The sequence below is a fragment of the Crinia signifera genome, chromosome 2 (genome assembly GCF_055691185.1).
Source record: "Crinia signifera chromosome 2, ASM5569118v1, whole genome shotgun sequence".
NCBI classification, from domain to species: Eukaryota; Metazoa; Chordata; class Amphibia; order Anura; family Myobatrachidae; genus Crinia; species Crinia signifera.
In genome coordinates, this window is record NC_139218.1 from 105,125,276 (window position 1) to 105,138,877 (window position 13,602).

Consider the following 13,602-nt stretch of genomic DNA (forward strand, 5'->3'; position numbering starts at 1 on the left):
TTTAGCACTTTTGAAGCTTAGTGCATCTGGCACTCTATCTATTATCTTCTAGGCCAGGGGTCCTCAAACTATTTTGCTCTGGGACCCCATCAAACAATAAAAATAATGACAGGACCCCAGCAAGTTACTGCAGAAGGTCATCACATCACATGTGTAGTCAGCAGACAGCACATACATGGCAGCATTGTGGAGGCACAGAGTGATGGGAGAAGTCTAAAATAACAGACAATTCAATGGATTATTCAAACTCCTTAAATCACTAAGATTAGAAAAGTCATCAGGCTGATGTCAGCAACATGAAGTCGCGACCCCATGCTGAGAAGGTCAGGACCGACTTTGGGGTCAGGACCCACAGTTTGAGAACCACTGTTCTAGAAGGTTCAAACCAAATAAGAAGTACAATCTGAGTGGTTGCTATGGGCAACATCCCAACTTCAATCATAGTAAATTTACCCCTAAATGTCAGAAGAGGCCATCTTATCAAATGTCTGACTTTAAATATCTACTGTACCTCAGTGGTTCCCAATCCTTCTCGAGTACCCAAACCTTCTTGAGTACTACAATATCAGCATTCTTTTGATGGCACCCTAGGCCAAAAGTTTCTTATTGAGTAATTAGGCAAAAATGATAAAAGAAAAGCAAACTGTGCTTACAGTACCTGTTCTCCTTTGGTGCATTTTACATGGTTGTATTTGTTTGTCAAATTGTTTTATAAATTGCAGCAACCAGCACTGGTTTTGCCTATTGCATTGACCACACATTACTTGATTTGGTGATGAAGATAGACACAGCAACCACTGTGAGAAACAATGGCCTACCCTTTTTTTTGCATTGGTGCTCATGTGTATTGTTCAGAAGGACCTCTATTAATTAATTTTTCCCACTTTACTATACATCCCAAATCAATGGCCACATTCACATGGAAAACTTATGTGCTGCAACTTGTGTCTATTATAAAATGGATAACTGATGAAATATTTAGATGTGACATACTGTAGGGATCAATATCTATTTAAGTGCCATTCAAGCCAGAGTGAACCTTCAAACAGTATCCGGACTCATGATAGATTGACTCTAGGTCGACAGTCATAAGGTCGACAACTATTGGTCGACATTGAAAAGGTCAACAGGGTGCAAAGGTTGACAGTGAAAAGGTTGACAATCAAAAGATCAACAGGGTAAAATGGCCAACAACCAATAGGTCGACGGGGCCAATTCGACAGCCAAAATGTCGACATGGAAAGGGTCAACATGAAAAAGGTCAACATGCCTTTTTTTAACAAAATTTGGAGCCGACATGTGCCGACTTGTGGTATTTCCTATCCTACCATCCACTACGGTGTGGTGGGAGAATATAATATTGTGCCAAGCGAGCCTGAAGCATGACGACAGTACCTATGTCGACATAGACACCAAAAACATGAAAAAGTCATGTCGACCTTTTCCACGTCTACCTTTTGACCCTGTCCCCCATTGGATTGTTGACCTTTTGACCCTGTTGACCTTTTGACTGTCGACTTTTGGACCCGTCAACCTTTTCACTGTTGACCTTTGGACCCTGTCAACCTTTTCATTGTCGACCATTAGTAGTCGACCATATGACTGTAGACCTAGACATTGTAGACCTAAGATACCATAACTCTTCAAATGCACATACAGATGGAGCCCGTGTTATCTTTGCAGGGGCTGGCGATTCTATTGCCAGCCCCCGCCAGCCATCGGAAGGGGGAGCGCATGCACGAGAAGCTCATGCGCCCTGTTCTGATGGAGCACCCCCAGGTCTTTGCCGCCTGCCCCCACCTCCCCGCCGCCTGCCCCCACCTCCCCACCCCCCCCCCCCCCCTAACCCTGCCCATCTCCCTGAAGTGGAGACGGGCAGGGTCCTGCCACCCAGCTGCCAAGAGACTGGGACACGCATGCATGTGAGGCGCATGCGCGTCCCAGTCTGATGGAGTTCTTTATCCTCATTCTGCCAAGCACCAGCAATGGCTCCATCTGTATATGGGGGGCTGTGAGAACTCCGTAGGCTTTGGTGAAAATGTGTAAGAACCTAATTGTAACTAGAACATAAAGACACATATTTGTCAGCACAAATGTATTAGCAGTGGCACAATGTCGGGATTATCTTGTCCGTATCTTTGTGTACCATAATACTTTTTCTGTCTTTTACAGACAACAGGAAAATGACCTGGACACTAATATTCCGTCTGGCAATCCTGCTGACTGTGTGGTTAATATGTTCTTCTGATAATTCTCAGGGGAGAGAACCTCACAGGGAGAGAGTAGCCCTTCGTACATCACAAAACTCTCACAATGTAAGAACAATACCCTCCCATAGAAGGAATCTCAATCTATCTAGGAATCACAGTAGTTCTGTAAATAAGGATTTTGTAAAGAGAACTTTGTCACAAACTATGCTGAAAGATGAGGGGCGAGCACAAGCCAAAACGCCCAGTCCGCAGCAAAGGCCTGGTGTTAGACGACCCCAGGTTAGAATGCTTAAGGACGATAGCGTAACATCGGCACGCTCTAGAACGTCACGGTTTCCCTCTGCATCAAGTTCTCCAAATATTCTTGCTAGCTTTGCTGGGAAAAACAGAGTCTGGATCATCTCTGCTCCGCATGCATCTGATGGTTATTACCGCCTAATGATGAGCCTCCTAAAAAATGATGTGTACTGTGAACTCGCTGAAAGACATATTCAACAAATTGTCATATTCCACGAGGAAGGAGAGGAAGGGGGTAAAATTAGACGAATTACAAATGAAGGAAAGATCTTAGAACAGCCACTTGATGCATCAATTATACCAAAAATGATGGCCTCTCTAAAACTAGAAAAAGGAAAGTTTGGTATGGTTCTGCTTAAGAAGACTTTGCAAGTAGAGGAAAGGTATCCTTACCCTGTACGTCTAGAAGCAATGTATGAGGTTGTTGATCAAAGTCCAATAAGGAAAATAGAAAAACTTAGGCAAAAAGGTTTTGTGCAAAAGTGTAAAGCGGCTGGAGTAGAGGGACAAGTATCTGAAGATGGAGAAAGTAGTAGCAGCAGCAGTGGAACTAGTGGTGGTACCAGTAGTAGCACAAAAGCTATAAAACCAACACAAGCTTCTATCACTGTCCACGTCCCAGTTAAAAAAGAGGAGCCAAAGAGAACTCTATTTCCTACAAGGTCATCTAGACTAAAACCTACAAGAAAGCCTTTTGTAGTTCTGCCACCTGTACCCACATTTAAAGCAACAACTATCCCTCCTAGCACGAAGGCAACAACACGCATAGCAACAACAGCAACAAGGCCACCAACCACACTACCAACAACAGTACTTCCCACTACTCAAAAACCGTGGACAACAAAAGTCCATACCACTCCTGAGTCTCACAGGTTACTTGTGCAAGTTGAAGTAACAACAAGGGATCCAGAAACAGCAGGTCATTACTTTCCTGTGAGAACAGAGAAACACAGAGATAGGCAGCATGTACAGACGGGAAAGCACTTTGCTACTACAACCAAAATAAACAAAGCAATAGTCTACGGGTCCCACACAGACGCTCCAGTTATTCCAACAACCACTACAGAGCACAATACAAAAGAAAACACAGGGCGGTTTGGGGATAACCGTACAGATAGAAAAGACCACAGCTCTCATGATATAACACCAAGTCATAAAAAAAACACAAAAACCAAGTCATCAAAAAAGAAAACAGTAGATAAAATAGTGAATAATGAGTATGAGGACAAAATTGACCCTGGGAAACCAACAACATCACAGGTGGTAGAAGTTATTGAAGAGCCAAAATTTCCTCCTAAAAAAGTTAAAGAACCAAGAAAGGAGGAAAAAATTGACAAAATTGAAAAAAAGAAAAAGAAACATGAGAAATCAGAAAAACCACCCAAGAAAGAAAAAACAAAAAAAGACAAAGCAGAAAAAAAGCTAAAACCAAACAAAAAGAACAAAAAAGGAGGCAAAGGAGAGGATGATGTATTTATAAAGCCAGTAAAAAAATTTACAGAGATTCCGAAAAGATCATTGTCAACTTTCCTGAACAACTTTGATGCTAAACGAAGATTGTTGGTAAGTCTTAACAACTATTCCTGACTTGGTATTCTTATTCAATTATTTGTTTGTTGTTATCAAGCAGTATCAGCCATTGAAGATAATGGGGGGCCCTATTCAGATCTGATGACTGGGCTGCGATTTCACAGGCCGGCCAATTATCCTACATATTGTAGCATGCATGGGAGAGGCAATTCAGCAATAAAGTCCAGCATCTTTTTTAATAGCAAGACAGGTTTTAACCGGCCGTTTTCTGGGAGTGTCAGGGAAAACACAGGCATGACCAGAAGTTTTCAGGGAGGGCGTGTGACGTCAACTTCAGCCCCAAACACGCTGTTTCTATCGCACTGGCTGAGTAGGTCCTGGGTTACGCACAGACTGCACATACTGAGAAAATCATTTGATGGTGAGTGAGTTGCAAATGGATGTGGATTTGCAGGCCTTTCATAAGGCGGGATTTTACTCTGGCTTGGCGGTAGCTATTTGATCGCAGGGCTCTGCAAATTAGCAGAGAAGAGATCACGTCTGAATTACCACCAATATCAGACTAACAAATGGCAACGTTATCTGTACAAAGCTCAGGTGACCAAAGTATAGTACTTGTATGTATTAGTTAGAGAGTGTTCATTTATGAGGATGACAGAATATTTATCTTGGAAGGAGTGATGTAGTGTTTTCCTCATCACAGTACACAGTAGGTCAGTCAGTGTCATGTACAGACTACAATTCCATCATTATGTAAAAGGCAATGGTTCATTATTATTGTGAACCTAAGTATGACAGTGAACAGAGAGGGATCAGAGATCTGGCTAATGGGAGACACTATGGAGGGAGCACTTGGTTTTCGCTTATTGCCTCCAAGGTCCAGTGATATTTTATTTTAAAGATATGAAAATATATGTATGTGAATAGTACCACTATCCCCTTCATAAATATGCCACTTGTATACTACTGATAGTTTTGTGAGGTATCGCTCAAATGTTCCACAGCAGCAGAGGTGGAACTACCTACCATTGGCTGAGGATTAAGGGGCCCATTGCTGCCCCTGTCACGCTCTTCCTGTCAACCAATGTTTGTCATTGTCACACTCTGCCTCCCCCTGCCTCTTCCCGTTACCCCCTGCCTCTCACTGCCATCCACTGCCATGTTACATATTGTGAACTGGGGTTGGGGTAGAGGAGGGGGGCCCAAATTATACTTTCGCTCCACAACCCACAAGTTCCGCCACTGTACAGCAGTGACACAAAAAAAGGCATCAGGGATATCACAGGCCACCCATAGCAGAAATTAAGCTATCCACAAACACTATGCTCTTTGTGTTCTGTCAGATCACCAGATGACTAAGTCTGTGGGCACACATGCAGGGCAGTCAAATTTATTTCTGCAAAACCACATAATCACATCCATTCTGACACCATAATCAATGTGATCATTACTGTAGCCATGTTTTTTTTTTCTAAAATACTCCCTTAAAGGTCTGTTCAATTCATTTAGACAACTAAAAGCTAATACAGGAGTATTATGCAGTGTTCGGCCTTTCCCTGCGTTTCAATTCAGTTTTGTTAAAGAGTCAAGTGTGGTAGGAATGTTTGCTTCCTCTGTAACACAAACAGCTGTATAACAACATCCTACATCCTGAAGTCAATGTAGTACATTCAGTGGTCAAGTCCTGTGCTCAATGCCATTCATTGGGAGTTTCCGTTACCTAGAAGGCTGTAAGCATCAGACTTATGTACACACAAAAGAAAGAGTCCCTTTAAACAGATATTTTTACAGCCACTTAACCACATCTTACTACTTTTACAATGTAAGGATATTTAAAAGTCCTAGCACCAGTAATTAAAGCACTGAAACATATCAATCTTATTACAATGCTGAAATGAAGATGATCTCATTGCCCAAGTAAGTGAAGGAGGGGAAACATCTTTAAACGGAAATTGGCGTACATGTAGACGACACAGTTTAATAACTATTTTGAAATAAAGTAATATCCCTGGAATGGGTAGAACCAATGTATTATGTATTTACAATAAATTATATAGCATCCGCATGTTCCATTGTGATTTACAACTGGAATCAATACAGAAATAAAACAAGATTGGGTGATAACAGGCAGACCAAGAGGTATGAGGGGCCCTGCTTGCAAGCTTTAATTGTTATGCAAGTAGAGGTGTAGCGCTCGGTTGTATAAACAAGTACATTTATATGTTATTGTCAGGTGCAGATGTACAGTAGGTCTGGATTCAGGCTTTCATTCAGTAATACATCCCATGCAAAAAAGCTAACCAGAAACAATGAAATTACAATTCAGAGAAGAATATATGACAGTTACGGTAATTTGAAACAAAGGTCACCTTCCAGTTAGACCTTTTACATATTCTTAATTCCAGAAGAACAAACACATTACAGTATAGAGTCATAACGTATGAGCGCCTTACCCTTTGAGTGCCAACGTTGCTGTGAGCGATCCTCAAACTATCCCCCCAAAATTCCAGCATCACTCAATGTTCTTTTAGTATAAATAAATACAAATAAAGGCATGTAAATGAATTGAAGTTTAGTTAAGTATTGCACCCAAAATCAGAACAGTCGCTGTGAGGTTCATTTTCTCATCAAAACCTAGCATTATCTATCCCAGGGCTGGGCAACACCGGCCCTCCAGATGTTAATGAACTACACATCCCAGGATGCCTTGCATCAGTTTCAGCATGGCCACATAGCAAAACTAATGCAAAGCATCCTGGGATGTGTAGTTCATTAACATCTGGAGGGCCGGTGTTGCCCAGCCCTGATCTATCCTAATTCCGGCTTGATTGCAGAGCCTGCTCCCACAGCTACTCTCACATTCCGTCATATCCACCTCTCTTGTTTTATGCCACTCTATTACATTGTACACTTGGTTGTTAGGCCGACAAGAGGAAGGTCGACATGCATTGGGTCGACTGAAGGTTGACATGGGCCAAGATCGACATGGTGTACAATGTCAGGGTCATTAGGTCGACACAAGCATTAGGTCGACATGGTCAAGGTCGGCAGTTTAAAAAGGTCGACATGGGGACCGTTGACCTAATGCTTGTGTCGACATAATGACCCTGTTGACTTAACCCCATGTTGACCTTGTTCTATCAACGCTTTGAGTGCCAACATTGTTGTGAGAGATGTGCAAAATATCAGTTAGAAATGCCAGTGTCACTGACAGGGACTGGTTTTTTTTGGGCGCAGTATTTAACTAAACTTCAATTAATAATACTGCTGTCACATCGCAACACCTGCTTAGACCCGGTATTGAAACGTTTCTTAAAATGGGTCTGAGCAAGTTAAACCCCTTTCAGGGGCGTAACCAGAACCTCATGGGCCCCATAGCAAAGTACTCTCATGGGCCCCCCCCCCCCAGCGATGAGGTGAGAAGGTGACAGCGATTGGGGAGAGAGTGAGGGACAGTGACAGTAGATAGAGTGATAGCGATTGTTACAATATCACTGCTGCAGCAGCATGGACGGGACTCCAGCGCTCAGCATCAGAGGTCCCATCCACTAACTGCAGTTCAGTGTATGGGGCTTCTAACGCTGTGCGCTGGAGTCCCGTCCGTGCTGCTACCCTAATATTTAAAATTACCGGCACTTCCACCTTCCTCTCCTCCAGCTCCCCTGCTCTTCTGAGAGCTGGCTCCCGTCCTATTGGGGGGCCGCTGCTGCTTCGCCACAAACTTCTCCTCCTCCAATACCCCTTCCCCCTCCAGTGCCGACTGCCATGCCTGCCGCCAAGAGCATTCTGTGCGCTGCAGCAGGAGGGCAGGCTTGCCCCTCCATGACGGACACCTCCTCAGCACGCTCCTGCGTTCTGCTCTGCACACTCGCTGGTCTGGTGTAACAGGGTGCAGGGGATGCAGCGGGCCCCTGGGACAGTCCGGGCCCCATAGCAGCTGCACCCCCGGCACCCTTGGTAGTTACGTCACTGACCCCTTTCACATAGCCAGTTGTAACCAATATATTACTGATTCATTACTGGGTTGGTACCTTTCACACTGAACCAGTTTCACCCATGGAAAACAGTGGATGTCATTTGTAATGGACTTTTATGGTTCACATTTTTGTATTATAGCTAAAATAAGCCTGTTTGTGGATGATTATGTACTGGACCAGTTACAAATGCCTTTAGTTATATATTAGAGAATATTTTACAGTGCCAGTGATTTGCCTGGCATGGTCTGCCCACCCTCTTATTCTAAGCATCTCCCTCCCCGCCTTATCAGTCCATGTTGCTGATTCCACTGCTTCTCCACTACTTCCAATGTTATTTCTCTGGTTTCCTGATTCAGGATTGTGTCCTCAGGCAGGGGGACAGCCAGAGGTGTAACTAGATATTCGTAGGCCCCATAGCAAAAGTTTGTAAGGGCCACCTATTTAGCAACTGATGGTGATAAATGTATGCAAAACATATTAGTTTGACAGCAAAGATGTGCCCCATTCAGCTCTGGGCCCCATAGCAGCTGCACCCCCTGCACCTATGGTAGTTACGCCCCTGGGGACAGCCTATCACCTCCTTTTGCAGAGTAATGTGTTCAAAATACTGTGTCTGAGGCTTTCACACTGCAAATGGATTGGCTTTGAAACGTGTAGGATCCTTCTTTTAATACAGTTCCAAATACCAGGTTTTTGTAACCAGTAAATTCACTCTGGCACTTTTTAAACGTTTCAAAATGGTTCTAGCTGTAGTGTGAAAGTGCCAGAGTGAATTTACTGGTTACAAAAACCTGCAGTGTGAAAGGGGTATAACTGACTTGAGATCATTTGCCAGCAATAACTGAAGTGATTCATATTCCTCTACTATGACCCTGGTGGATTCTTTGCACATCTCTCACAGCAACATTGGCACTCAAATAGTAAATTGTTGCTAAAGTTGCTTAATTAATTGTGGTACAAATATTCCCTCTAAAATTAGCAAATTGTGAATAATATGGGCCCTTATTCTGGTTGTTGTGGATATGTTCGCGTGCGTTCGTTCCGCCGATGTTTTGTGTCTGCGCATGTGCGAAAGGGACATACGTCCAAATTCCGCATGAATTGTTTGCACTACGAACAGGGGGAGGAGAGGGGCGTGAAGGGCTGTTTGGCCTCATTAACATATGCATACGCCCCGCTTTCATGGGTGTTCCCATGAAAACGCTGGGCGTACGTATGGTAATGCGGCCATGACGCACGTGTAGGGTGCAGACATATGACATTGCCGGATGTCAGCTGCCCGCCCAGATCCCTGGTTTTGCACAGAGAAATGCCTGAGTGGTCTGAGCTCGCGGGAGCTGCCTGACCGCTCGGTCCTGCATTCGATGGTATGCGACCATCGAATGATGGGGGAGTTTCCCAGAGATGGAGGAGGTGTATACCTGAGAAATCCACTCGTGCTCCGTGCGGTCAGTGGCTTACCGCATTCGGACGGAGTGAGCGATCCGTACGGAAGGCGGGGTTTAGGACACACGGTCCTGGCCGCATATTCGGCTCCGGCCGCACAGACCAGAATAAGGCCCATAGTGAGAAATGTAATCTGCCTAAGTGACTGCATTTTGATCCTGTGCAATTGTTTTTTCTTATCAAGTTCTGTACATAACACTGTAATTTACAGATCACTCAGCTTAGACGAGACAGTGGCTGTCAGAGTACATAATGTTATGTAAAAGCAATTTCATAAAATAAATTGAACCACATAATACTAGTACATATAATGCTTGCTATATCTGTAGTGAGCTGTAACACATTTACTGAAACAGTTTGGAGCTGTGTGGGATGTAACCTCCAGAGACAATGGAGTCACCTGCCTTAGGGCTCCAAGCCCTGAAGGGGGAACCTGTATGTACAGAAGCACCTGTGGGGATCCAAGTGTGATCTCTGCTCTTCAACAGAGCTCTGTAACACACACCCACTGCTGCTGCATAGTCAATTGGCTTTGTCCCAGGAGCCATGATACAACCTGCAATAGGGCAGGACGGTTCCTGTCTGGTAGTGCTCAGTCTGTACTGTTGCAAGTGACGGTGAATCTGCCGCCTCTGCTAGACTGAGATGAGACCCATCCATGAACACTGATTCTGCAGATGACTGGATGTGATGAGTCTGATCTTAACCCACCAGCCGTATCCTTCACTTCTCATGTTATATGTAATGTAGGTCACCAGACTTGGGTATAAATACACAGGAAAATAGCATATCTCTCAACTGTCCTGATTTTCACAGGAGAGTGCAGTGTCCCACAATGCAGGGGCAGTTCAGAGACCCCCTGTCACTCGCTGTACTTCTTAGAAGAGATGCGGTGAGTAGATGCTGTGCACATGTGTGCAGTGTCTATTCGTGGAGATAGAAACTGTGTTAGGGATGCCACCAAGGTGGTGTAGGTGGCGCTGTTGCACTTGCCCATCAGTCCTTAAAGCCTCCTTCAGGCTAAGGCTTCATTATCACATTTGTGAGGGTGAATTAGGTCTGCCCCCACTCCGGTACTGACAGGTCTTACAGAGGGACAAGGCTGCTACAGGAGGCTGGGCAAGGCAAATACAGGACTGGAGTAAGACTGGGATACAAAAGGAAGGACCAGACACAGAGGACAAACCATAGACACTAGCACACTACTGTGTGTGACTGGCATTGGACTACTGCAGTGGATGGTGCACACTTATGTCACAGTACAATAGTTGTTATAAGTACAGGGTAGTGAACTGCAATGGCAAGGTGTTTCACTATGCAGTCACTGTAGCGACATTGTGCAATATGAGCAGACAAACAAACAGAACCGGAAAAGCAATACTGGTTACAGGCAGACCAATTGACTACTGGAATGGACTGGGGAGCAGCGCCAGCACAGTTGTCTCAACATGTAAACACAGGTATATACACACAGAAGCTCAATAGGAGCCAGTACATAAAGAACACAATATGACAGTAATCTATACACAAGACATAAGCAGAAGCTCAGTATGAGCAGGAACAGACAGGGCAAGGTATACTACACAGGACTAAAGCAGAAGCTCTATTAGGTGGTAATATGCATGAGAAGAGTACAGGAATAGCCTCTTGCAGAGCAACAGAAAGGTTGGTGTATCTCAGGGTAACACAGGTTAGTCAGGATTAGATCAGGATCAGGGTTGGTCAGGAAAGACTGAGTATGATCTGCGCAAAAGCTTGAGACAAGCAGTATAACAAGCATAGAGTGTAGGGCAGGCTGGGTAATATAGGGAGCAATATCCAATCACAACAGCTGGAATGAACAAGCCTCCTAAATGAGGAAAGTCACTGCAGGTGAGCAGCCTGACACACAAGGCAGAGTGCTAATTGCCTAAATATGTGACATGTGAAACTGCACGCAGAACACATACAAGAGACAGACTGCATTTACACAGAACCGACAGAGGCGGCCAGTAACAGGCTGGGGGCATGGCAGGAGTCCTCATTTAATTATTCTAAAAGTTAGGAGGTATGAAATAGCAACAGTACAGAGACACATACAAATATATGTATGAAAAATTAAAGACAAAGGGGGAAATTTACTAAAGGAAATTTGTAAAAAAAATAGGTGTATTTGTATCCAGAAATACACTTATATTTGACATTTACTATCCCAAAAATACGGCAATTCATAGTCGTATTGATGTGCTATCAATACGAATACGAATTGCCGTATTTTCGGGATAGTAAATGTCAAAAATAAGTGTATTTCTTGATACAAATACACCTACTTTTTACAAATTTCCTTTAGTAAATTTCCCCCAAAGACTCAGTGAAATTAGGGGTGAGCGGTTTGGATTTCGAAGTTCATTGGTACTGCCGTTACAGTCCAGTGGTACTGGTGTTAAAGTCCAGTGGTACTGCCATTAAAGTCCAATCCAGTGATACTGATTTATAATTCCAGTCCAGTGATACTGATTTATAATTCCAGTCCAGTGATACTGCTGTATAATTCCAGTCCAGTGATATTGCTGTATAATTCCAGTCCAGTGATACTGCCATTAATGTCCAATCCAGTGATACTGCAGTATATTTCTAGTCCAGTGATACTGCTTTATAATTCCAGTCCAGTGATACTGCTGTATAATTCCAGTCCAGTGATATTGCTGTATAATTCCAGTCCAGTGATACTGCCATTAATGTCCAATCCAGTGATACTGCAGTATATTTCCAGTCCAGTGATACTGCTTTATAATTCCAGTCCAGTCATACTGCTGTATAATTCCAGTCCAGTGATACTGCTGCATAACTCCAGTCCAGTGGTACTGCCATTAAAGTCTATTGGTACTGTTGTTAAAGTCCAGTGATACTGTTTTTAAAGTCCAGTGGTACTGCCGTTAAAGTCCAGTGATACTGCAGTTAAAGTCCAGTCCAGTGATACTGCTGCGTAAATCCAGTCCAGTGGTACTGCCGTTAAAGTCCTTTGGTGCTGCCGTTAAAGTCTAGTGATACTGCTGGATAATCCCTGTCCAGTGATACTGCTGCATAAAGTGTTGCTGCTGTTGGTTCTGCCTTTAAAGTTCAGTCTAGTGATACTACTGTAGAATTCCAGTGGTGTTGCCATGTGTTGTATATAATTCTAGGGGTGCTGCCATATGTCCTGTATAATTCCAGGGGTGCCCCATGTGTGCCGTATAATTAAAGGGGCGCTGTCATGTATTGTAGATAATTCCAGTGGTGCCCCATGTGTGCTGTATAACTCAAGGGGTGCTGCAATATGTTGTGTATAATTCCAGGGGTGCTGCATGTGTTCTGTATAATTCCAGGGGTGCTGCCATATGTCGCATATAATTCCGGGGTGCCCCATGTGTGCCATATAACTCCAGGGGTGCTGCCATATGTTGTGTATAATTCCAGGGGTGCTGCACGTGTTCTGTATAATTCTAGGGGTGCCCCATATGTGCCATATAATTCCAGGGGTGGTGCCATGTGTCGTATAATTCCAGGGGTGAGCCAAGTGAGCCGCATAATTCATGGAGTGCTGCTAAATCTGCTTTATCTGCATATCCTGTATCCCGTATATCTTAAGGGATGTACACATGGGGCAATTTGGCCAGTCAAAATTGCCTAGATGGTTTGACAGAATAGCCCCATATGTACACTTTGGAGATAGCACCGCTATCCCCCCCTGCCCCACCCACCCCCCCCCCCCCCCCCACGGCCGGGCAGCCATATCGCCCCCCCCCCCGGCGGCCGGGCGGACACATCGTGCACCCCCATCCCCTCCCAGCAGTTGAGCGCCGGAGCACCCCTCCCGCCTGGGGCGCTCCGGTGCCTAGCACCGGCCTTGCATATATATATATATATAACCAGGAGAGCTTAGCGATGAAGCACTGAGGTGGCACCACGGAATTGAAGAATAGCAAAGTTATATTAAACTTTGCTATTCTGCCAGAATAGACAGATAGACAGACAGACAGAATAGACAGAATAGACAGATAGACAGACAGACAGAATAGATAGACAGACAGACAGAATAGACAGACAGACAGAATAGACAGATAGACAGACAGAATAGACAGACAGACAGAATAGATAGACAGACAGAATAGACAGATAGACAG

At 44.2% G+C, this 13,602-nt stretch overlaps 1 protein-coding gene across 1 annotated transcript in view; it reads left to right on the forward strand.

Annotated features, from left to right (window-relative positions):
- CCDC80 (coiled-coil domain containing 80) overlaps positions 1-13,602 on the forward strand; it is a 103,389-nt gene that overhangs the window by 3,051 nt on the left and 86,736 nt on the right. The window contains exon 2 of the mRNA XM_083172675.1: positions 2,173-4,070. Within this exon, the coding sequence (XP_083028801.1) occupies positions 2,184-4,070 (1,887 nt within the window). The 5' untranslated portion in view covers positions 2,173-2,183. The remainder of the gene's footprint in view (positions 1-2,172; positions 4,071-13,602) is intronic.